This window comes from Leucopleurus acutus, assembly GCF_964270905.1.
Source record: "Leucopleurus acutus genome assembly, chromosome: 3".
NCBI classification, from domain to species: domain Eukaryota; kingdom Metazoa; phylum Chordata; class Mammalia; order Artiodactyla; family Delphinidae; genus Leucopleurus; species Leucopleurus acutus.
This window is the reverse complement of record NC_139145.1, coordinates 148,188,774-148,216,154: the sequence shown is the minus strand read 5'-3', so window position 1 is coordinate 148,216,154 and position 27,381 is coordinate 148,188,774. Positions and strand designations below refer to the sequence as shown.

The 27,381-nt window shown below is 42.4% G+C and overlaps 1 protein-coding gene across 1 annotated transcript in view; it reads right to left on the bottom strand.

Moving 5' to 3' along the window:
• The window catches only part of ADAMTS12 (ADAM metallopeptidase with thrombospondin type 1 motif 12), a 393,027-nt gene extending 366,749 nt beyond the window's left edge, over positions 1 to 26,278 (bottom strand). The window contains 2 exon segments of the mRNA XM_082836323.1: positions 6,872 to 7,233; positions 25,933 to 26,278. Coding sequence (XP_082692449.1) covers positions 6,872 to 7,233; positions 25,933 to 26,059 — 489 coding nt within the window. The 5' untranslated portion in view covers positions 26,060 to 26,278.
• Positions 26,279 to 27,381: the final 1,103 nt, after the last annotated feature.

The window sequence follows — 27,381 nt, the reverse complement described above, 5'->3', positions numbered from 1 at the left end:
ACAAATTACAAAAAGATGCTCCTCTTTGAGCACAAGGATTATAAAAATACCCCTTTTCCTCCTGGAGCCAGGACATGGTTCAGCTGGCAGAGCCTGAGATGGATTTCAGCCCCAACTGGTCCCCTGGATGGGGTACCTTTGTAGGGTTTGAACATCTTAAATTTGAGATTCCTGTTAGGCATGTAGAAATGGCAGATAGACAGCTGAAGTTCCAAGAAATGTCAGAGTTAGATATACAAATGTAGTAGTTAGTCACATACATAAACAGAGATAGAAATAGAGGATATAGATGATAGATTAGATTGATAGATATAATGATGATAGATAGATAGATAGATAGACAGATAGATTGCAAAGGGCATGTTGGAATGAAAACAGTCACTAAAAAGCAGGTTCTTGCCACAACTTTCCAGATAGGTTGCACATTTAAAAGCTTGTAAAAAGGCAGTCAAATTAAAAGGGCACTGAAGTCCTTCAGACTGAAAAGAAATCATAGATCATACTACTGAGGAATAGAAACTTATGTTACACCAGGACACTCTTCTCCAAGCATGCCCTAAATCGACGAGCCAAATCTCACCTATGAATAAAATGTGGTCATCCCACCAGCCCCCGTCTTTCCGTGATGGGGAGACAGTGAGGCTCAGCACAGAAGAAATTGCTATCATTCTACCAGACTAATTTAGAATCAGGAAACTTTCCAAAACAGAATATTGCAAGAATTAATATGACCAAACAAACCAGGGGAACAAATTTGCAAAAATGGTTCACTATTTTTTTTTCCCAAATAAATTATCTGACCCAGAGGGGAAAAAAAGGCAACTGTTGGAGTCTATTTAAGAGACTCATTCTCTACCCACACTAACTACCCTATGGGTGGGGTAGGTCTGATGCCCCACAAGGACAGCCCACCCAATGGGTGATATTATAAGGGTGATGGGCTGGAAGATTTCCTGTGAGAAATGCCATCAGAGTGGAATTTAGAATTCCTCCCCAGAAGGCTATATAACTCTCATCTTGGGAAAGAGGGAGGACCAAGCATCGTGGACCTTTCAGTTCCACCAGTCAACCTAGATAGGTCTCATGGGCAGAATTGGAAGAGACCTACCATGTTCATGGATTAGAAGACTAATGTAGTAAATGTCAATTTCCCCAAATTAATATATAGGTTTAATATAATTCCTGTCAAAAAAAATCTCAGCAATTTTTTATTGTCAGATTATTCTGAAATTTATATGGAAAGGAAAAGAAGTTAGAATTACTAAAACAATTCTGAAAAAGAAGAATAAAATGGGAGCAATCAGTCTACTTGATTTCAATACTGATTTTAAAGCAATAGTAATGAAGACATAGGAATGAAAATTCTATTGGTAGACTAGAACATAAAACTCAGAAACAGACTCACAGAAATATGTCCAACTGATTTTTGACAAGTGCAGAAGCAATTCAATAGAGGGAAGGTAGCCTTTTAAAATATGGTGCTAGAGCAATCAGACATCCATAGGCAAAAAAAAGAGAAGAAAAAGGAGGAAGGATGGAAGGGAGGGAGGGAGGGAGGGAGGGAGGAAGAAAGGGAATGAGCCTTTACCTAAGTCTCACACTTTAAACAAAAATTAACTCAAAAGAGAATGGATGCAGGAAGGAAATGAGTGTGCCTAAAAGGACAACATGAGTGATTGTTTTCATGGTAATGTTGGGCATCTTGACTGTATCCATGTCAGATCCTGTCTATGATATTATATAGTAATTTTGCAAGATGTTACCACTGGGGGGGAAGGGGACCTCTCTGTATAGGTTCTTACAACGGCATATGAAACTACAACTATCTCAAGATAAAAAGTTTAACTCTAAAAAAACTAAAAATAACACCTTTTCAAAATTTTAATCCATAGTTGAGCTTGAAACAAGACAGGAAATCTCAATAGGCCCAAAGGGAAAGCGAAAGAGAGTTGAGTAGGAGTTGAAGTTGAATAACCCTGCTATTCAGATTAGGGGTCAGCCTTCAACTCCTCAGCAGGGCCTGGAATTGAGGCTAGGGTTTAGGATGGAGCCAAGAACTGTATTCACTTTAATAAAGACTGAGCTGAGAAATACTGTGCCTGACTGTGAGTAAAAATTAAAAATAATTTTTTACTGACTCAAGTATGCAGTCTAGATAGTGCATGCCTAGCCCAAGCCCCTTGGTGGAAGTGGGGTACTCCATGAAGAGGCAGAACCCCAATCCTGTATCACACATAAGTGTGGAGTCTAACACCTTGCACTATCCTCCTAGTCCAGAAATCTAAACTGAAATACGAACAGCAAACTAGCCTGCAACACATCGTGTAGGGCCCTTGATAACAGCAAATCCAGCACCACCCCAGGGTTCTCACAGGTAACAACTCCCACTGCGGATGAATTCTGAATCTAATTGATAAAAGAATACAGTTTCTCTATCAAAGAACATAGAATAAAACAAATCAACTAAACTGTTCAAAAGAAACAAATTCCATAACTTCAAAGTTTATACAAATGTTGAGGGGAAAAGATGGTGAAAATGGTGAAGATGACAGAGAGAAAGTTGCTGAGCCAACTTTCAGACAGGGACTGACCCGGTCTGAAAGCAGCTTCCAAGAGGATGGGTACCAGAGCCGTGTGAGAGGATATTAACTGGAGGAAGGAGGTCATCCCACATCTTGTCATGGGTGACCTTTCTTGGGTCTTCAGTTTGTAACCATCTGAGTCTTCTCCAAGGGAGACTGGATGAACCTCAAATTATAGAAAACTCCAAGAGAACACAGCCTCCAACATTAGGATGAGCCCATCTGAAGCAAAGAATATGCCAGCCCTGAGCCATACGAACAAGAAGCAAATGTCCTGCTCCACACAAGAGGGTTTCCTGCCTCAGAAAGCCTTCCCCAATGCCACCTCTGTCCCTAGGAGTGCTGGGAGGCTTAGAGGCAGCATATCCTAAGCCTGCCATCCTGTGAATCTGAGTGTGGGGTCGTCCCTGGGTGAAAAGGAAAATAAATATCCTGGAGATCAGGCCCCAGACAACTGGCCAGGAGAAATCAGACGCAAGTCCAACCACTACCTTTTGACTAGAACCACTGTAGATGAGCACTGTGAAATGATGGCATGTGAGCAAATGAGCTTGAAGCTAGCCAACTTGTGTGCTCACAAAACGAACTCATTGGGCTTTCGGTGCCTTTTTTATAATCATCCATTAATTGTCCAATTATGTGTGAAAAGATCCAAAATAATCCCAGTGGACTGGTTCTCCTGGAAAAACATCATTCAGGGATTTAGATCTAAAACTTTCCATCATCTTGGCCACCACATAAGTCTATTAGTTCACATTCGTTTCTTTGTGCTCCTGTGCTTAGCATGAATCTGAAATCTGAATCTGAAGATGGCCACATGGTGGATCCTGCAGCTCTCTGGGGCCATTAGAAATTGCAAAGCTCCCAGTATTCTATTCCCAAGCCTGGAATAATGCTAAACAGTATGCGATTTCCCTTAGAGAAAACAAGATGGAAGTAGGGAGAAATTGAGGGCAATGGTCCTCAACCCTGGCTGCACGCTAGAATCACCTGGGGTGAGCGGCTGGCTACTTTAGAGCAATACTGGCTAATACTGCTCATTAATACCCACTCGCACTAATCCAGTGACTGGCAACACCTAATGCACCTCGGAATCTCCTAGAGAGCTTTTAAAAATACTGATGCCTGGGCTCCACCCCCACTGACCAGTCAAATCAGAGCATCTGGAAGATGGGGTTGTGGCATGGGTACTTTTTTAAAGCTCCTTAGGTACTACTATACAGCACAGGGAATAACTATTCAGTAACTTGTAATAACCTATAATGAAAAATAATCTGAAATATATATATATATACATATATATATATAACTGAATCACTTTGCTGTATACCTGAAATTAACACAGTATTGTAAATCAACTATATTTCAATTTAAAAAAAAAAAAGCCTTAGTTGATCTAATGTTCAGCCTGGGTTAAGAATGACTGCCCTAGTCCAGGCCTTTAGAGAGCATCAGAATCTCCTGAAGAGGTCATTAAATCAAAGGTTTCAAAGAAAGCAGTTAACAGACACCAAAAGTAGATTTGAGGCTCCCACGGAGGAGGGGAGATGGGAGGATTGGAGAGTGACTGCTAAGGGGTTTCTTCGGGGTCTAATGAGAATGTTCTAAAATCTATTGTGGTGATGGCTGCACAACCCTGTGAACATATTTAAAGCCATTGGACTGTATACTTTAGGTGGGTAAATTGTATGTATGTGAATTACATCTCAGTAAAGCTGTTAAAACACACTCACATAGGTTTCTGCCCACCCCCAGAGATTCTGATGCACTTGTTCTGAAGTGGAGCCAATGAATTTGCCTTTTTAATGAAATCCCAGGTGATGTTGATTCTGTGAAGTCACAGACCAAACTGCTCTAGGCCACAGAAAGGCAATGGCATTTAAACTTTCTAGGATTTTATGAGCACGATAACGGTTTATGAATGGTTAATGGTAGTGACTATAGGTGGGTTCCCCCATCAGTGTTCTCTGGAGCAGTGTGGCTTTTGCATGTTTGTTTTGTGGATCACTTCACTCCTATGTGCCTGTCCTTCTAGAACAAGGGCTCTTTCTTCTGTTACCCTAGTCGTAGAGGATCAGGTGACACTGATGCTTCCAGGGTTGTCTCATAGAAATGAAAGCAGAAATTGCAAAGGGAAAATGTGATATGAACCCAGAGGAAACCCAGAGGATTAGGACCATGGAGCCAGGAGATATCCCCTGGTTCAACCAAGCACTGTATGAGACCCTGGGAGAAGAAGAAAAGAATAGGGCATCTTTTTTTATTTTGTGTCATTTATGAAATGATAAATAGCTACATATGAAAATCTAGATTTACCAAAAAATGGCAAAGCAAGACTTTCCGCTTATCGTACAAAACGATTCATCCCCAGAGGTCCTTCAGAACATTGAACTTTCTTGGTACCTATAAACTGATGTACAATGTTTTACATTAATTTTCCCACAGTTTTCAAGCAAAGCCAAACTAGACAGGTACAGGATAAACAGACTCTTAAATTATGAAGAGCAGGGTTCTTATCAAACTGGCAGTAAGGATGGGAGGATTTGAGATGAGCGCTTCCTGTAGGAATGTGAACACCACTAGCGGGTTTGCCCAGCAAAACAACCCCGGTCAGACTTCCCTGGTGGCACAGTGGTTAAGAATCCACCTGCCAACGCAGGGGACACGGGTTTGAACCCTGGTGCAGGAAGATCCCACATGCCACGGAGCAACTAAGCCAATGCGCCACAACTACTGAGCCTGTGCTCTAGAGCCCACGAGCCACAACTACTGAGCCCACGTGCCACAACTACTGAAGCCCACATGCCTAGAACCCGTGCTCCACAACAAGAGAAGCCACCGCAATGAGAAGCCCACGCACCGCAACGAAGAGGAGCCCCTGCTTGTCACAACTAGAGAAAGCCCGTGTGCAGCAACAAAGACCCAACGCAGCCAGAAATAAACAAACAAACAAACAAATAAATAAATAAATTTATATTAAAAAAAAAAGCCCACGTACAGGTGCCAAGGCCGATGCCCAAGTCTCTGCCACAACTGTCCCCAGGACTCCGGAGGCTTTCCACCCACAGTCAGTCCCTAAGTACCCCTGGTTAGTGCTGGTGCCTGCCCCCTACTCCAGCATGACGAAACCTCAACATAAGTCCTAGGCATTGTTCGCCAAGCAGCTACCAGTGGGGCTGTCACTGTCGTCGCTGCTAGAAGTAAGGGGGAACAAAGGGCCCACTTTTTTTTTTAAGGTTTAAATTTTGAAAAACAAGCTTGGTCACATTTTGAGAGGCAGCACAGAACAGTTGAAAGACTCGGGCTCAAATTAACAACAACACAGTAAAGATATTCAACATCTCCAAACTGCATCATCTGTTAAAACATAGCTAAACTGGTGGCGGGGTGGGGGGACATTGTAGAGAGGACAGTGTGTGTAAATCACATAATAAGCCACACGTTCCAGTGTCTGGCATGTTAGAAATATAAATAATAATAATAGCAGCCAATCTTCATTATCTACTATTTACTAAATACTCTTCTAAGATTTATATATATATGAATTCATTTAATGCTCACAGTACTCTATTACAGGGGTCAGCAAACTTTTTCTGCAAAGACCAGATGGCAAATATCTGGGGCCTCGTGGCCCCATACGGTCTCTATCCTGACCACCCAGCTCTGCTCTTGCAGCTCAAAAGCAGCCGTAGACAATATAAACACATGGGCATATCTGTGTTTCAATAAAGTTTTATTTATAGAAACAAGAGGTGGTCCAGATTTGGCCTGTGGGCTGTAGTTTGCCAACCCCTGCTCTGTGAGTTGGGTGCTATCATTATCTCCATTTTACAGAGGAGAAAACAGAGGCACAAAGGAATCAACTGACAGCCCAAGGGCCCACATGAAATCTGATTATAAACTACCCGCAGTCAACAATTAGATCATAGCAGCTGCTGCCATCACCATCCCATCTGTAAGCCTCGCACTCAGAAGGGGCTGGCCACCCAGTCAGTCACCAGCACGCTCAGAGCTGCCTCGGAGGTTGAAGACCCAACTCCGATCCCCTCCTCTCCTTGCCCTGATATTCCTGGTTGAAGTTCTTCCTGGACCCTCAATGTCCATATTCCCCCTACCACCCAGACTGATTTCAATTTTATGCATTTTCTCCCCAGCCTGTTTGGAAGCCCAGACCATGCACACCACAAGTGCTCAATTCTTATGCGTTAAATGCATCTACGAACCCACTGGCAGTGGGTGTGCAGACCACAACAGTCAGGGACTGAGGGCAGAGAAGTAAGGGGACTCACCAGTCCATGGCAGGCACTGAGGGCTGCAGTCCCAACCCTGGTGCCTTGCTGCAGAACTGTGCCCCTGAGATGGCAGGGGGGACCCGAGGAAGCCTCCATCTTCACATGGGAGAGGTTCCCATATCTCCTCTCCACGATGTAGCTTTTGGAAAGTAATCCCTGATTGACCGTCAAGTTAAAAAACAGGTCCTTCTCCTCATGGGAAATTCTGTAGTACACCCGGTCCTCTGGGCCATCCAAATCTCTCTTCTTCCTGCTGCTGGTGACAGGATGGTGCAAGCCATAAGACAGAAAATGTCCGCTCGCGTCGACTCGGACAGGAGCCACCACGTGGTATTCTGGCAGGGCCTTGACAAAATGCTCTGGAAAAAAAGGAGACGCAGAATAAGCCTAAGAGATCCCTGCTGAGTCTGTGGCAAGACAAATACACCTTGTTTGGAACTTAGATTTCACCCTGTTGATTGCAAAATCCCACTGTTGAAGTGTAGAGATCGTTTCCACCATACAAACACCATCAATATCAAATTCCCCGAACAACACAAATTTACCTGGGACTGTCTCATAGATGACAGGTGGCTCTCTGAGCTGACACCAAGACATAGCTCTGGATGTCAGATGTTTTACTGGAGACAAACTAAGACAAGAATTAACTCATGAGGAATATGGTTAGGAAAGGGGTAAGATCATTATGACAAACAGGAACATTTCAGGTCTAGAGTTCATTAATACAAATCACAGGGCTTCACATAAGGAGTGTAAATGCCTCTGGAATTTCCAGTTAAGTCATGTTGGAGGAAAACTGCAAAAGCACAGTGAACCCATCATGTACACTCTGACAAACCTTGCACGGTTACAGCACAAGTGTTCTGTAATGTAGCAATGAGTACTTAAAAGAACTTGGGTGTTTCTTTTTAATTTTTATAAAATATACAACACAAAATGGTAAGGGAACGTACTAGGATCAGAGGCATGGGGTCAAAATATGAAAATTGCCACTTTAGAAATGCAAGACACGCACACTTCTTCCTTCCTTCCACACACGAGAACACAGACACCTTTTGACTTCCTCAAATTGAAATCTCCACCACTGCCTCTTCATTCTCCTGTTTGAGAATAACAAGGAATCTAACTAGTAAGGAGTAAGCATCAGGCTCTGGATTACAGACTACTTAAAGCAAACCATTAACCACTTAAACGCAGATAAACGAATCTTTTGCTTCAGGCAAAAAAAAAAAAAAGAGAGAGGGAGGGAAGGAAGGAAAGAAGAAAACAAAAGGGGAAGGAGAGGGAGAAGGAGAGAGAGAAAGAGGAAAAAAATTCTACTTTTTTCTACTTTTCTATTTCCACCTCCCAGCTGTACCTCTTGCACTTTGTAACTTGCGTTACTTTGTTCAAGTTACCTCCCCAACTACAATGTCTTTCACACTCTCTATCAGAATCTTATGTTTAACATAATCTTATGCTTATTTTTTAAAGTCCCAACTCAAATTCTCCCTCTTCTTTCTCCTAATGTCCTTGCTTAAAGTTCTTTCTCCCTCCCCTGAACCCCCATGTCCTTACTTTCTGTAGCTCCCAGAACAGCCCAATTTTACAAAGCCTTTTGTTTATTATATTATTTATTCCCAAACCCTTTAGAGGCCAGAATCTTGCACATCACAGGTACCCAATTCATTTGTGTGGATGTAGCAGTGAACACATTTGTAGCTGGCTAAACAAAAGAACTGGACTTCATAGGGTACAATTACAAAAGAGTTCTTTTCCAGACAACTGCCTTCAAACACACTTGTCGTTCATCTGTGCCTTGGGTGAAATATAGGACAGACAACATCAAAAAACAACGCAGTTAAGAAAACGGGCAGAGGACCTGAACAGACATTTTTCCAAAGGAGTCATACAGATGGCCAACAGGCACATTAAAAGATGCTCAACATCACTAATCATTGGGGAAATGCAAATCAAAACCACAATGAGATATCACCTCACACCTGTCAGAATGGCCATCATCAAAAAGACAACAAATAACAACTATTGGTGAGAATGTGGAGAAAAGGCAACCCTGGTACACTGTTGGGGGAAATGTAAGTTGCTGCAGACCCTATGGGAAACAGTATGGCAGTTCCTCAAAAAACTAAAAATAGAACTACCATATGATCCAGCAATTCCACTTCTCAGTATTTCTCCAAAGAAAACAAAAGCACTAATTTGAAAACATATATGCACCCCAATGTTCATAGCAGCATTATTTACAACAGCCAAGATATGGAAGCAACATAAGTGTCTATCAATAGATGAATGGATAAGGAAGATGTGACGTATATATACAATGGAATATTACTCAGCCATAAAATATTACTAGGCATAAAAAAGAATGAAATCTCACATTTGCGACAACATGGATGAACCTAGAAGGTATAATACTAAGTGAAATAAGAGAAAGATAAATACCCTATGATCTCACTTATATATGGTATCTAAAAAACAAAACAGATGAACAAACATAACAAAACAGAACAGACTCATAGATACAGAGAATAAACAGGTGGTTGCCAAAGGGGAAGGGGTAGGGGGATGAGTGAAATAGATGAGGGAGATTAAGAGGTACAAACTTCCAGTTACCAAATGAGTTATGGGGATGAAATATACAGTGTGGGGAATATAGTCAATAATACTGTCATGGGGAAACCTTCAAGATGACAGAGGAGTAAGACATGGAAATCACCTTCCTCCCAACAAATACATCAGAAATACATCTACACGTGGAACAACTCCTACAGAACACCTACTGAACGCTGGCAGAAGACCTCAGACTTCCCAAAAGGCAAGAAACTCCCCATGTACCTGGGTAGGGCAAAAGAAAAAACAGACAAAAGAATTGGGACGGGACCTGCACTTCTGGGAAGGAGCTGTGAAGGAGGAAAAGTTTCCAGACGCTAGGAAGCCCCTTCGAGGGCGGAGACTGTGGGGGGGGGTGGAGGGAGGAAGCTTCAGAGCCATGGAGGACAGCAAAACAATGGGGGTGCAGAGGGCAAAGTAGAGAGATTCCTGCACAGAGGATCGGTGCTGACCAGAAGTCACCAGCCTGAGAGGCTTGTCTGCTCACCCGCCGGCATGGGCGGGGGCTGGGAGCTGAGGCTTGGGCTTCGGAGGCCAGATCCCAGGGACAGGACTGGGGTTGGCTGTGTGAACACAGCCTGAAGGGGCTAGTGCGCCACGGCTAGCTGGGAGGAAGTCCGGGAAAATGTCTGGAGCTGCCGAAGAGGCAACAGACCATTGTTTAAGGGTGCGCGAGGAGAGGGGATTCAGAGCACCGCCTAAACAAGCTCCAGAGACTGGCGTGATCTGTGGCTATCAGCACAGACCCCAGAGACGGGCATGAAATGCTAAGGCTGCTGCTGAAGCCACCAAGAAGCCTGTGTGCAAGCATAGGTCACTGTCTGCACCTCCCCTCCTGGGAGGCTGTGCAGCCCGCCACTGCCAGGGTCCCATGATGCAGGGACAACCTCCCAGGGAGAACACATGGCACGCCTCAGGCTGTTGCAATGTCATGCTGGTCTCTGCTGCCACAGGCTCACCCCACATCCGTACCCCTCCCTCCCCCGGGCCTGAGTGAGCCAGAGACCCCTAATCAGCTGCTTCGTTAACCCCATCCTGTCTGGTCGAAGAACAGACGCCCTCAGGTAATCTCCACAGTCAACTTGATGCATGTGGCATCTGTGGACTACCTGAATAGACAATGAAACATCCCAAAATTGAGGAGGTGGACTTTGGGAGCAACTGCAGACTTGGCGTTTGCTTTCTGCATCAAATTTGTTTCTGGATTTATGTTACACTTAGTTTAGTATTTAGAGCTTATTATCATTGGTAAGTTTGTTTATTGATTAGGTTGCTCTCTTCCTTTTTCTTTTTTAGTATAGATATATAATTTTTCCCCTTTTTCTCTTTTTCTGACTGTGTATATGTAAGTTTCTTGGTGTGATTTTGTCTGTATAGCTTTGCTTTTACCATTTGTCCTAGGGTTCTGTCTGTCCTTTTTTTTTTTTTTTTAAATATAGTTTCTATCGCTTATTTTCCTTGGTGGATTTGTTTTTTGGTTTGGTTGTTCTGTTCGTTCTTTACTTTTTTTTTGTTTATTACTTTAAAAATATTTTTTTAATTTTTAATAATTAAAAAAATTTTTATTGTAATAACTTTATTTTATTTTTTTCTTTCTTTCTTTCTTTTCTTCTCCCTTTTTTTCTGAGCCATGTGGCTGACAAAGTGTTGGTGTTCCAGGCGAGTGTCAAGCCTGTGTCTCTGATGTGGGAGAGCTGAGTTCCAGACATTGGTCAACCAGAGACCTCCCAGATCCATGTAACATCAAACAGAAAAAGCTCTCCCATACATGTCTATCTCAATGCTAAGACCCACCTCCACTCAACAACCAGCAAGCTACAGTGCTGGACACCCTAGCTAGACATGCCAAACAACTAGCAAGACTGGAACACAACACCACCCATTAGCAGAAAGGCTGCCTAAAATCATAATAAGGTCACAGACACCCCAAAACACCACCGAATGTGGTCCTGCAAGAAAGACAAGATCCAGCCTCATCCACCAGAGCACAGGCACCAGTCCCCTCCAACAGGAAGCCTATGCAACCCACAGAACCAACCTTACCCCCTGCGGCAGACACCAAAAACAACGGGAACTATGAACCTGCAGCCTGCGAAAAGGAGACCCCAAACACAGTAAGTTAAGCAAAATGAGAAAACAGAGAAACACACAGCAGATGAAGGAACAAGGTAAAAAGCCACCAGACCAAACAAATGAAGAGGAAATAGGTAGTCTACCTGAAAAGGAATTCAGAGTAATGGTAGTAAAGACGATCCAAAATCTGGGAAACAGAATGGAGAAAACACAAGAAATGTTTAATAAGGACCTAGAAAACTAAAGAGCAAACAAACAATGATGAACAACACAACAAATGAAATTAACAATTCTCTAGAAGGAATCAATAGCAGAATAACTGAGCCAGAAGAACGGATAAGTGACCTGGAAGATAAAAGAGTGGAAATAACTACCGCAGAGCAGATTAAAGAAAAAAGAATGAAAAGAATTGAGGACAGTCTCAGAGACCTCTGGGACAACATTAAACACAACAATATTCGAATTATAGGGGTCCCAGAAGACGAAGAGAAAAAGAAAGGGACTGAGAAAATATCTGAAGAGATTATAGTTGAAAACTTCCTTAATATGGGAAAGGAAATACTCAACCAAGTCCAGGAAGTGCAGAGAGTCCCATACAGGATAAATCCAAGGAGAAGCATGCCAGGACACATATTAATTAAACTATCAAAAATTAAATACAAAGAAAATATATTAAAAGCAGCAAGGGAAAAACAACAAATACCATACAACAGAATCCCCATAAGGTTAACAGCTTATCTTTCACCAGAAACTCTGCAAGCCAGAAGGGAGTGACAGGACATATTTAAAGTGGTGAAAGGGAAAAACTACAACCAAGATTACTCTATCCAGCAAGGATCTCATTCAGATTTGACAGAGAAATTAAAACCTTTACAGACAAGCAAAAGTGAGAATTCAGAACCACCAAACCAGCTTAAAAACAAAAGCTAAAGGAACCTCTCTAGCAGGAAACATGAGAGAAGGAAAAGACCTAAAATAAAAAATCCAAAATAATTAAGAAAATGGTAATAGGAACATACACACTGATAACTACCTTAAATGTAAATGGATTAAATGCTCCAACCAAAAGACATAGACTGGCTGAATGGATACAAAAACAAGACCCATATATATGCTGTCTGCAAGAGACCCACTTCAGACTTAGGGACACATACAGACTAAAAGTGAAGGGATGGAAAAAAGTTATGCCATGCAAATGCAAATCAAAAGCAAGCTGGACTAGCAAGTCTCCTATCAGACAAAATAGACTTTAAAAGAAAGACTATTGCAAGAGACAAAGAAGGACACTACATAATGATCACGGGATCAATCCAAGAAGAAGATATGACAATTGGAAATATTTATGCACCCACAAAAGGAGCACCTCAACACATAAGGCAAATGCTAAGAGCTATAAAAAGGGAAATAGTAACACAAGAATAGTTGGGGACTCTAATACCCCACTTTCAGCAATGGACAGATCATCCAAAATGAAAATAAATAAGGAAACACAAGCTCTAAATGATACATGAAACAAGATGGACTTAATTGATATGTATAGAACATTCCATCCAAAAACAATAAAACACACTTTCTTGTCAAATGCTCATGCAGCATTCTCCAGGATAGATCATACCTTGGGTCACAAATCAAGCCTTGGTAAATTTAAGAAAACTGAAATCATCTCAAGTATCTTTTCCGACCACAACGCTATAAGACTAGATATCAATTACAGGAAAAAAATCTATAAAAAATACAAACACATGGAGGTTAAACAATATGCTATTTAATAACCAAGAAATCACTGAAGAAATCAAAGAGGAAATCAAAAAATACCTAGAAATGAATGACAATGAAAACACGATGACACAAAACCTATGTGATGCAGCAAAAGCAGTTCTAAGAGGGAAGTTTATACCAATACAATCCTACCTCAAGAAACAAGAAACAGTTCAAATAAACAACTTAACCTTACACCTAAAGCAATTAGAGAAAAAAGAACAAAAACCCCCCAAAGATAGCAGAAGGAAAGAAATCATAAAGAGCAGATCAGAAATAAATGAAAAAGAAATGAAGGAAACAATAGCAAAGATCAATAAAACTAAAAGCTGGTTCTTTGAGAAGATAAAGAAAATTGATAAACAATTAGCCAGATTCATCAAGAAAAAAACAGAGAAGACTCAAATCAATAGAAGTAGAAATGAAAAAGGAGAAGTAACAATGGACACTGAAGAAATAAAAAGGATCATGAGAGATTACTACAAGCAACTATATGCCAATAAAATTGACAACCTGGAAGAAATGGACAAATTCTTAGAAAAGTACAACCTTCCAAGACTGAACAAGGAACAAATAGCAAATATAAACAGACAAACCACAAAAACACTGAAATTGAGACTGTGATTAAAATCTTCCAACAAACAAAAGCCCAGGACAGATAGCTTCACAGGCAAATTCTATCAAACATTTAGAGAAGAGCTAACACCAATCCTTCTCAAACTCTTCCAAATTACAGCAGAGGGAGGAACACTCCCAATCTCATTCTATGAGACCACCATCACCCTAATACCCAAACCAGACAAAGATGTCACAAAAAAGAAAACTACAGGCCAATATCACTGATGAACATAGATGCAAAGTCCTCAACAAAATACTAACAAACAGAAGTCAACAGCACATTAAAAGGATCATACACCATGATCAAGTTGGATTTATCCCAGGAAGGCAAGGATGCTTCAGTATACACAAATCAATCAACATGATACATCATATTAACAAATTGAAGGATAAAAACCATATGATCTTCTCAATAGATGCAGAAAAACCTTTTGACCAAATTCAACACCCATTTATGCTAAAAACCCTCTAGAAAGTAGGCATAGAGGGAACTTACCTCAACATAATAAAGTCCATATATGACAAACCCACAGCCAACATCATTCTCAATGGTGAAAAAATGAAACCATTTTTTCAGGAACAAGACAAGGTTGCCCACTCTCACCACTATTATTCAACATAGTTTTGGAGGTTTTAGCCATAGCAATCAGAGAAGAAAAAGAAATGAAAGGAATCCAAATCAGAAAAGAAGAAGTAAAGCTGTCACTGTTTGCAGATGACATGATACTATACATAAAGAATCCTAAAGATGCTACCAGAAAACTACTAGATCTAATCAATGAATTTGGCAATGTAGCAGGATACAAAACTAATGCACAGAAATCTCTTTCATTCGGATTTCAAAAATCCGAAACAAAATATTAACAAGCTGAATTTAACAATACATTAAAAGGATCATACACCATGATCAAAGGGGATTTATTCCAGCAATGCAAGGATGGTCAACATCCTCAAATCCATCAACATGATACAGCACACTAACAAAATAAAAGACAAAAATCACATGCTTGTGTTAATAGATGCAGAAAAAACATCCGACAAGATTCAACATCTGTTTATGATAAAAACTCTCAACAGAGTGGGTGTAGACTAAACATACCTCAGTATAACCTAGGCCATATATGACATACTCAATGGTAAAAAGCTGAAAGTTTTTCTTCTAAGATCAGGAACAAGAAAAGAATGCTCACTCATAGGACTTTAATTTGACATATTTTGGAGTTCCTAGCTAGAACAATTAGGCAGAAAAAATAAGTAAAATTTATCCAAATTTTTTTGGAAAACAAAAAATTAAAAATAGAAATACCATATGATCCAGCATTTCTGGTTATTTATCTGAAAAAAACAAAAACTCTAATCAAAAAGATATACACACCTTATGTTCATTGTGGCATTATTTACAATAGCCAAGATATGAAAAAAAAAACAACTGTGTCAATCAGTAGATAAATGAATATGAAAGATATGGCATATATATATATATATATATATATATATATATACACATACACACACACACACACACACACACACACACACACACAGAAGAATACTACTCAGCATTAAAAAAGAATATAATCTTGCCATTTGAGACACTAATGGACCTTGAGGATATTATGCTCAGTGAAATAAGCCAGACAGGTAAAAGCAAATACTGTATGATTTCACTTATATGTGGAATCTAAAAGACACAACAACTGAAAAAATAGACATAAAACTGAATTCATAGATCTACCAAACAGATCAGTGGTTGCCAGATGGGAGGAGACTTGTGGGGTTGGGCAAAATGGGTGAAGGGGATCTAGAGCTATAAACTTCTCATTATAAAATAAGTATGTCATAGGGATGCAATGTACACTATGGTTACTATAGTCAATAATACTCTATTGCAAATTTAAATGTTGTTCTCATTATAAAAAAAACAATCTTTTAACATTTTATGGTGACAAATGTTAACTAAACATTGTGGTGATAATTTTCACTGTATACAAATACTTTTTTAATTTTTTTTTTTTTTTTTTTGCGGTACGCGGGCCTCTCACTGTTGTGGCCTCTCCTGTTGCGGAGCACAGGCTCCGGATGCACAGGCTCAGCGGCCATGGCTCACAGGCCCAGCTGCACCGTGGCATGTGGGATCTTCCCGGACCAGGGCACGAACCCGTGTCCCCTGCATCGGCAGCAGGCGGACTCTCAACCACTGCGCCACCAGGGAAGCCCTGTATACAAATATTGAATCATTATGTTGTACACCTGAGTGGAATGTCATATATCAATTATACCTCAATTAAAACAAATTTGCATAAAGTGGCACCATACTCTATCTAGTGTCTTGGTGAGGTGATAAAAGAGAAACAGACACGTGAAGTGTGTAATCACTAAGTTTAAAATTCCTATCTTTTAAGGAAGCCTATTTGCTCTAAAATGCTGGGGGTGGGGCTTCCCTGGTGACGCAGCGGTTAAGAATCCGTCTGCCAATGCAGGGGACAGGGGTTCAAGCTCTGGTCCGGGAAGATCCCACATGCCACAGAGCAACTAAGCCCATGCACCACAACTACTGAGCCTGTGCTCTAGAGCCCACGAACCACAACTACTGAGCCCATGTGCCACAACTACTGAAGCCCACGTGCCTAGAGCCCGTGCTCCGCAACAAGAGAAGCCACCGCAATGAGAAGCCCGCGCACCTCAACAAAGAGCAGCCCCTGCTCGCCACAACTAGAGAAAGCCCACGCACAGCAACGAAGACCCAACACAGCCAAAAATAAATAAGTTTTAAAAAATAAATAAATAAAAAATAAATAAATAAAATAAAATACTGGGGGCGGAGGTGGGAGTGAGGGGGGATTATAGATGAAACAAAAGTAGCCATAATTTGTAGTTATTGAAGTGCTGGGTAATGGGAGTTTATTATATTATTTTCTTTAGTGTACATTTGAAAATTTCTGTGATGAAAAGTTAAAAATAAAGGCTTGTTTTGTTAACACAAAAAAAAATGTGGGGGAAAACCGCATGCCTAGGAATCAATGAAGCAAAATATTTGTGATCACGTCTTACTTCTGGTTGACGTTGGGCCTGGAATCAGAGGACAGGCCAAGTTCCCGCTCTGCCACTCACCAGCAGTGGGACCTTGGGTTCATCACCTAACTTCTTAGCTTCTTCCAGTATAAAATAGAGATAATATCAGTTCTGTCTACCTTACATGGCTGTTGGGAGGAGCTAATGAAACAATGACAGTGAGAGGGCTTTGCAAACTATGGTGCCAAACAAATGTACACGTTGAAAGGAAGAGAATTCCAAGTCTATAGGGCCTCTGAAGGCAAGTTCTAGGTGTGATTCACCTCTGTATCCTCCACCAGGTCTAGCTGCATCATTCATACAGTAGATGTAAAGATGACCATTTGTTGTTCCTACGGCTGCCTTGCATCTGAACGTCTTTACCACATTTAGGGAGTTCCTCATCATGGGTCTTGGAAACAGAGCCCACCTCCCAGGAGAGAAGATGCAAGTGCAGGAAGCATGTCCCTCACCAGTCTAGCAGCTCTGGAGCAACCCGTACACTCACGCTTCATTCATCAGAGGCACTGCCTTGACTTTGAATCCAGAAGCAGTGATACTAAGAAGCAGGGATTATGGTAGCGGCCCCGAGACGAAGGAGGAGCTGGGGCTCGCAAGCAGCACCCAGCATCTAGCCCCAGTGGATGAGCATCACAAGCTGAAGTGTCTAGGACACGGCAGAGGCAGTGGCCGCAGAGGCAGCCATATTCTGACCTTTGTTCCTCCTGCAAAGCATCCACACTTGGCTCTCAGCTCTCCTGGCATTTCCTTGAGCAATCCAGGATCCCTTTAATAAATTCTTCTTCTGGGCTCCCCTGGTGGCACAGTGGTTAAGAATCCGCCTGCCAATGCAGGGGACACGGGTTCAAGCCCTGGTCTGGGAAGATCCCACATGCCGTGGAGCAACTAAGTCCATGCGCCACAACTACTGAGCCTGCGCTCTAGAGCCCGTGAGCCACAACTACTGAGCCTGCGAGCCACAACTACTGAGGTCTGCACGCCTAGAGCCTGTGCTCCGCAACAAGAGAAGCCACCACAATGAGAAGCCCGCACACTGCAACAAAGAGTAGCCCCCGCTCGTCACAACTAGAGAAAGCCCATGTGCGGTAATGAAGACCCAACACAGCCAAAAATAAATTAATTAATTAAATACATTTAAAAAAAAATAAATTCTTTTGCTAAAATCTAAAATAGTAATAATAATATTGTCATATCTTTGTATGGTGACAGGTGGTAACTAGACTTACCAGTGATCATTTTGAAATGTATAGAAATATTAAATCACTATGTTGTGTACCTGGAACTAACAGAGTGTTGTAGGTCAATTATACTTCAATAAAAGAAAGAAAGAGGGAAATATGAGACAGAGCACAGTTTTCACTCTTAGGTACTAACCAATAGTCTCAATTTTTAAGAGACTATTAAAAGTCCAGACCCTTGTTTCTGACTGCAGCAACTAAGAGCAACAGAGCACAAAGTAACATGAACAAACCTTAAAAACAATGCTCAGTGAAAAATAAGAAACAAAACAAGTTAATACAGAGCCATTTACATTCATGGAAAATACACGCAAAAACAATAACACAGAGTTTGCCAGTACATACTCGAACAAAAAAATACATATGGAACCCATTAAAATGGTTTTCTATGCAGAGGAATGGGAGTGGAGAATGGGGGCCAAAATGCGTAAATAAACAAAACAAGAAAGGTGTTTTACACAAATTAATAGTGCTAATGTACCACACACCAGGAGTCAAATTGACTCAGGCCTCTGTACTGCCAGCTCCCCAAGGAATATCTGGACCTCGTTAGTATCAGAGCTTCACTGCCCTTCAGAGTTCAGACCTCAGCGGGGAATGGGCAGGTTGGCTGAGGTTGGATGTAGTCAGCTTCTCTAGTATTTCCCTCATGTTTCTCTTTTCTTCTATGATTCACAGTGATGTCTCTGGCTCTTCCAGGGTTGGAGCAGTGGAGAGCAGTAAGGGACAGAAAAAGTCTTATTCAACTGAATACAGCCATTATCCTACAATGGTACCCCCTGTACGTGGTCCTGTCCTGATGCTAGCTCCTCTCAAGAGAAGCTCTTATGTCCCTTATAACAGGGGTCCCCAACCCCCAGGCCATGGGCCTGTGCTGGTTCGCAGCCTGTTGGGATCCGGGCCGCACAGCAGGAGGTGAGCAGGGGGGCCAGCGAGCGAAGCTTCATTTGCCTCTCCCCATCATCCCCCATTGCTCGCATTACCTCCTGAACCATTCCCCCCATCACTCACATTACAGCTTGAACAAACACCCCCCAACCCGTCCATGGAAAAACCGTCTTCCACAAAACCGGTCCCTGGTGCCAAAAAGGTTGGAGACCGCTGCCTTATAGGACCTGTCTCTGAAGATACAACTCAAAGAATTAAACATGATTTAAATATAAAATGAAAGACTAACTTGCCTAAACCCCAGCACCTATTGCCCAAAGAATAAAAGAGCAAATACATATACAGCTTTTGACCCAGTTGCTTTTGATCTAATGTGCTTTTAAGAGAGCCAGCATAAGCTGGTTGTATAATCATATAATAATTATAGTAACCATTTAATGAACACTTGCTACAATACTCCTCATTTAATACACACAACGACTCTGACACAGATTCAGTTACTATCCCCATTTCATAGAAAAAGAAACAATGTAAGAGAGGTCACAAAGCCAACATGCAATGTTACTTGGATTAAAATCTTGTGCTTCCTATTTCAAAATCATGTTCTTGGCCACTGCATTTTGTGTACATAAGCAGTTGTACTTGGCAGCGGGGATAGCAGAGGAGAGGTAATAGCACTGCCCCTGGGGATGATGATCTGACAGTAAAAGAACTGCATGACTTCTTTAAGAGGCCTCAAGTCACTCAGCAATAAATGGAGAAAATAACTGCCTCTTTATCAGGTGAAGTAATGGGAGGTAGGAGACCAGTTTCACCTCTTGATTTTGCTGCAAAGGAAGCGGCTAAGCCACATCTGCCAATAGGTGTGGATGGAAACAGGAGGCCACTTACAGAGTGTAGCTTCCGTGGGTGGCCCAGCTGCGCCTGCCTCATCTACACAATGGGCATAACAATAATAGTATTCCCTCCTAGGGTGGTTGTGAGATTTCAATGTAGTAATATATGTAATAGATTTGGAACAGTGCTTGACAGATAACACTAGCTACTTACTCTTGGTATTAAAGATAGAAAATTGGGAGAGTTCCCTGGCGGTCCAGGGGTTAGGACTCTGCACTCTCACTGTCGAGGGTTCAGTCCCTGGTCGGGGAACTAAGATTCCTGCAAGCCGCGAGGTGCAGCAAAAATACATATAAATAAAGATAGAAACTTGGCTACTAGGGATCTCTGTGGCCTTAAGTACATGTAAGCTCCAGGCGATGGGGAGAGGTTTGCACTCATCTTGGCTTTCTCTCAGTAGGTGTTTAGTTTGGAAGATGAGCTAGCCATCGTCCTGGCCAATAGAAAGCAGAGTTCAGAGGGGATATGACAGGGATGGAGAAATAAGATATCAGGAAATAATAATAACTCCTAATTTTTACCATTTCTATGGTCAAAGATGGCATTTAGAGTATACCAATTTGGTCTTGGTCATCCTCACAATTATCTGGAATATGATTAACAAGTGTCCCTTGTCTTAGCCTTCATCCCCACCTCTGTAAAAAGACAATAAAGAGGAGTGAGGATTCCTGCTGTGGCAATCTGACCCCAGAGCCCAACCTCCTAACCTTTGCTCTCACTACTTCTCAAGGGGCAACCACTGAGAGCCAGACATCAAGGTAGGGTGTCAACAGGGCTGGGGCCATTGTGGCTCACAGGCTCAGTAGCTGTGGCTCATGGGCTCAGTAGTTGTGGCTTGCGGGCTCTAGAGCACAGGCTCAGTAGTTGTGGTGCACAGTTGCTCCGCGGCATGTGGGATCTTCCCTGACCAGGGCTCGAACCTGTGTCCCCTGCATTGGCAGGCGTATTCTTAACTACTGCACACCAGGGAAGCCCTGTGAAGGCTCTTCTTACATTAAGATCTGAAATGATTTCCTCCTTGCGGAAGTTATTCTTTGCAAATGGCATAAATACATGAGTATGACATTGGTCTTGAAACGCACTGCAGCACTCCCTTGGTTCCGCCCAAGTCCGTGCAACCTGGAGCATGTCTCTAACATGGGATGAGGTGCCGGTCCTCTCAACTTCATGGAGTTGTCAGCAGCAAAAGAGGTCATGGAAGTGACCGGTGACTTGTAAACAGTACAGGGCAAAACGAACCTGAGGGGATATCGTCAGCTATAGGAGAGAGGCCATGTGTTGTGTGCAAGATTAATACTTCCTATTGTTCTGATACTTCATTGGGAGCCTTGTGGAGGTCATCACACAATTGTGTATGTCACCACTGAGCGATGTGGAAAGAATAGTGGGCAGAGATTGCCCAATCTACCTGTTTCTAGTCCCAGAAAGGATTGGATTTATTTCCATGGTCCTTCCTAGATCTAAAATCCAGACTCTGCCTGCCCCTTAGAACTAGAAGGAACCTTAATAGTCATGGAGGTTCTGAGTCGGCCTCCTACTGCAGGACCCTGTGTGACTCCCTTGATGCCGCTGCTGGAACGGCAGTGAGTAGGTGCTCAGTAAATGCATGTTGACTGACGGACCAGCTGGGCCTCTCATTCCTCATCTGCAAAAATAAGGAGGATGGCAGACATGGCATCTGAAGTAATTTGAAAGTTTAAATGTTCAGAATTTGGGTGCAATTCAAAAATGTTGTCAGAGTGGAAATGGAAGTCTAGGGAGATGGCTTAATTACAAAGCAGCAAGCAGGTCATGTGGAGGCAAAGCTCTGGTCATCCTATTCCCTGGAAGCCTTAAGGATTTCCTTCTCAACGCAAATCAAAACTACAATGAGGTACAACCTCACGCTGGACAGAATGGCCATCATTAAAAAGTCTACAAGTAACAAATCCTGGAGAGGGTGTGGAGAAAAAGGGAACCCTCCTACACTGTTGGTGGGAATGTAAATTGGTGCAGCCACTATGGAAAACAGTATGGAAGTTCCTCAAAAAACTAAAAATAGAGTTGCCGTATGATCCAGCAATGCCACTCCTGGGCATATATCCAGATGAAACTCTAATTTGAAAAGATACATGCACCCCTATATTCATAGCAGCACTATTCACAATAGCCAAGACATGGAAACACCTAAATGTCCATCGACAGTTGAATGGATAAAGAAGATGTGTTACATATATACAATGGAATATTACTTAGCCATCAAAAAGAATGGAATAATGCCATTTGCAGCAATATGGATAGACCTAGAGATTATCACACTAAATGAAGTAAGTCAGAAAGACAAAGACAAGTACCATATGATATCACTTATATGTGGAATCTAAAATATGACACAAATGAACTTATCTACAAAACAGAAACAGACTCACAGCCATAGAGCATAGACTTGTTGTCAAAGGGTTGGGGGAGGGATGGATTGGGAGTTTGGGATTAGCAGATGCAAACTATTATATAGAGAATGGATAAACAACAACGTCCTACTGTATAGCACAGGGAACTGTATTCAATATCCTGCCATAAACCATAATGGAAAAGAATATGAAAAAGAATGTATACATATGTATAACTGAATCAACTTGCTATACAGCAGAAATTAACACAACATTGTAAATCAACTATACTTCAATAAAATTAAATTTAAAAAAAAGAGTTTCCTTCTCTAACTAGCTTGCCCTCATTCTTATTCTCATTCTCTCCCTTCTCTCCCTCTCTCTCTCTTAGTTCTACATGGAAATCTGCTCAGAAATTTCTCTTTTGAACCAAATGGGGATTACTTGTAAATCCACTGGTGAGTTGATTGAGAACAAATATTTTGATGAGAAGACTTTTAAAAATCTGAATTTTTTTCTAGTTTAATTTTATTTATTTATTTATTTGAAGTTATTACAAAATAATAGCTATATTTCCCTGTGCTGTACAATATACTCTTGTAGCTTATTTATTTTATACATAGTAATTTGTATCTTTTAACCCGCTACCTCTATCTTAAACCTACCCCTCTCTCCCCCACTGGTAACCACTAGTCCATTCTCTATATTTGTGAGTCTATTTCTGTTTTGTTATATTCATTCGTTTTATTTTTTAGATCCCACATACAAGTGATATCATATAATATCTGTCTTTCTCTGACTTATTTCACTAAGCATAATACCCTCTAGGTCCATCCATATTGTTGCAAATGGCAGAATTTCATTCTTTTTATGGCTGAGTAGTATTCCATTGTATATATATACCACATCTTTATCCACTCACCTATTGATGGACACTTAGATTGCTTCCATACCTTGGCTGTTGTAAATAGTGCTGCTATGAACACGGGTGTGCATGTATCTTTTTGAATTAGTGTTTTCATTTTCTTCCAATATTTTCCCAGCAGTGGAATTCCTGGATCACATGGCAGTTCTATTTTTAGCTTTTTGAGGAAGCTCCATACTGTTTTCCATCGTAGCTGTACAAATTTACATTCCCACCAACAGTGCACAAAGGTTCCATTTTCTCCACATCCTCACCAACATTTATTACTTGTTGACTTTTTGATGATAGCCATTCTGAAAGGTGTGAGGTGATATCTCATCGTGGTTTTGATTTGCATTTCTCTGATGATTATTGATGTTGAACATCTTTTCATGTGCCTGTTGCCCATCTCTATACCTTCTTTGGAAAAATGTATATTCAGGTCTTCTGCCCATTTTTTGATTGGGTTGTTTGGTTTTTTTGATATTGAGTTTTATACATATATATATGTGTGTATATATATATATATATTTTTTTTTATCTTAACCCCTTATTGGTTATATCATTTGCAAATATTTTCTCCCATTCAATCGGTTGTCTTTTCATTTTGTTGATGGTTTCCTTTGCTGTGCAAAAGCTTTTAAGTTTAATCAGGTCCCATTTATTTACTTCTGCTTTTGTTTCTTTTGCCTTAGGAGACAGTTCCAAAAAAATATTTCTACGTCTTATGTCAAAGAGTGTTCTGCCTATGTTCTTCTCTTCTAGGATTTCAATGGTTTCAGGTCTTACATTTTAGGTCTTTAATTAAAATCTGAAAATTTTTTTGGAAATTATTTTTTAAATCTATATATCTGTGCATCACTAATAAGCTCAGAGTACTGTACAACTATTTTTCGGTATCAACTCCTCTCAGTCCATAACCCTAAAGGTGACCGGGAAAGACAACCATCTCTCACTTTTTAGAGAGGAGAAAGCAAGTCCCAGTGGAGTCTGTCCCACACTAAGCTGAATTTGCTTACAAAGATGTGGAACAAGCAGAGCTGAAAACCAACCCAGGAGAATGCGTGTCTTTGAACCAAATCATCTCCAAATGCCCTGGGAAGTGCTTGCAGGCTTTGTTTGTGCTGCCAGCAAAAGAGAGACTTTTCACAAAAGGGCTGTTTTTCAAAGAACAACAAACGCTATTTTAAACTTGGGGGTGGGAGATCGTATCTGGACCGTTTACACAAGCAAGTGCTGGCTGACTGACATCTCACCCCAGGGTTTGCTCGTTCTGGCTTCCCAGGAAAGCAAAGGGACCTGCTTCTGATGGCTCTGGAAGTGAGCAGCAAATGAGGTCTCCAGCAGTATTTGAACTTTGCAACGTAGGCAGAAACCCTCAACAAGGTCAGGCTGGTGATGTTTGCCACCCAAGTGGTCTTGGGCATTAAAGGGGGTCAGGAGGCTATGGAAGCTTCCCGAGACTTGAGCACTGTCAGCAGACACAGGACTTAATGGATGTTAACCCCGTGCTGAGTGTGTGTGTGTGTGTGTGTGTGTGTGTGTGTGTGTTGTTCCTTATTGTTCTAGGACAATGCTGCTTGACTGTAAGAAGCCAACCTCTGGAGTGTGGCTACCTGGGTTTAAAACCTCACTCCACCATAGCTAAGCCCGTAAAGTCCCCAAGCTTCAGCTTCTATGGGTGTAAAGCAGGGATGGTAACAGTGGTCCCTGCACCCCAGGCAGCTGTTGTCAGTGGTCAAGAGGCTGACACACCAGAGTGCCTTAGCAGTCCTGGCACATGGGACACACTCCAGCCACGCAGGTCATTGCTGCTGCCATGACTGTTTCCCCTCAGAAGTCCAACGAACTCCCCACCAAACAGGAAAGTGTGTCTGACCCTTGCAAGTCCAATAAAAAAAACAGAGGCAACAATACCATCCTGCTCAGGGTGTTAGGTTTTAAAAATATATAATAATAACAACAACAACAATAATAATAATAACAAAATTTCCATCACAACTCCTCCAATGCTTTCTATAGCATTGTAGAGTTCCATGAAATTCTGAAAGAGAAGCAGCCAGCTGTGACCAGCAAGACAGGACAGGGAAAGGTGCGCCCCTATGGTAGGAAATTTTCTCTAAAAGGTCTGTTATTTTTACAACACAGCCCTAAATCTTTCCAGGAAAACACAGCCAAGCTCACTCAGCAGGGGGGGTTGGAATCACATTTCCCCTTACCTCACCAGAAGTTTCAAACTAACTAAAAACATGGCAATGACTGCCAGTGGACAGTTGGAACTTGTTAAAAAAAATCATTTTCCGTTTTCAGCATCTGAAAAGTAGGGATTGAAACAGTGCAGCATTCAGAAAAGACAAAAGAGACAGTTGGGGGTGGTTCCGAGCTACCTCTAGAGTCTTCACTGCAGCATCCTCAGTGTAAAAGAGATGTGGATCCTCGCCTTTCGGTAAAAAGTAAGGAATCTACACCTTAAGCACTGAAATGCAAGATGCTCCCAGCCCAGATTTCCTCGCAACTCAGCCAAACATCTTTGCGGAGCTCAGCCGAGTGGGGGAAGGGAAAAGAGCGCAACCAACTTTGCTCGCGTCTTACCCCTGCGGTTTTCAAAGGAAATAAAGAAAAGCCACTAACCTTGCCTCCTGTCCGGGAAGAGCACAGGGCCCGGCTGAGGTTGTCTCCCATAGCAAAGGGCCCCCAAGTTTAGGAGCTGAGCCACCACGGAGAGCTTTGCAAACCAGCTCCTCTGTGCACATGGCATGGTTCAGTTGTTGCGGAGAGAAAAGTCAACAAGTTTTAGCTCAAGAAATCAAGTCCTCGCCTGTGGCCGAGCAAGAAGATGCAGGGGTGCATGGTCCAGGAGTGGGGAGGGGGAAGCTGCAAGGCTGCCCACGATCTCCCTTGGCTCTTTTAAGCAGAAAGGGGCTAGTTACCTTTCCGTCCCCTCCCTCCTCCCGAAAGTGGAGTGATTCAGCTGACAGCGTCTGCTTTCCGTGGGGTGCGGAATGGGTCAGAGCGGGAGGGCGCAGCCCACCCCCGATCCCCACCCCTCTGCCTTGGGCGCCAGGCCTCCTCGCAGACAGCTCCGCGCATCTTCCTCCGGGACTCCCACCCCCGCGCTCCGCCGGCCCCGCCCAGAGCCCGGCCAAGCCGGCCAAATAGGGGAGCCCCGGGGAGAGTCACCCTGGGCGGGACTCCGAGTGAGAGGCCCCCCCAGGCCAGCCCCTCATACAGGCGGAAAATGTTGAGCGCAGGGATGGGGCAGAGAGGGCCCACTCCCTGACCCTCCTCAGCTCAGTGCTGCCCCCTTTCCGGCCTTTCCCAGTTCCCGAACTTTTCCCACCATTGCTCTAGCAAGGCTCCTCAGACGGTCTCTGCGATTCTCTTCCAGGACAGGCTAGGGCTTTCATTTGAAAAAGTAACATGCAATTTTTCTCTTTGCCAAGTCACACAAAGGGAAATGGTCTGTTCAAATGCTAGTTCAACCCTGGACAAGTCCCTTCATCTGCACCATGAGGCTATGCATAGGACCACAGGACCATGAGCCACTCTGAGTCTGCAGGTCTCTCTAGTGCTTTTCTAATTTCCTAAGCCTACCTCCACTCACCCAGAAGGAAACCTGGAGAGCAGAGGAAGTAAGTCAGCCCAAGAAGGTGTCAAGGTATTTTTCCAGTTCACCTGCACAGGCTGTCCTTGGAAGGGGAAACCATTCAGGGGCTCAAGCTTTACCTCAACGAGCTAATGCTGCAAACTAGGGTGCTTGTCAGGCATCCTGAGAACTTCCTGGGATAATCCAGCCAAGGTTTTCACCTCTGGGCTGAAACGGGCCTCCTTATTCCATTCAGGAGGAATTTGGCCCCATATTGGTTCTCCATGGCTTCCAGCCATCCATCTGTGCTCAGTGAGAGGAGGGGGGCAGGGTACCAACTCATCCAACCTTGCCCACGGCCAGTGCGGCCAAATCAAACAGTGATCCAAGTACAAGGTGGTCCTCACAAGCCTGGGGCGGGTAGTTTGAAGGACTTCAGACTGGATACATACACACCATGACATTTCAAAGGGTAGGTATAAGGCTCCTGTTAC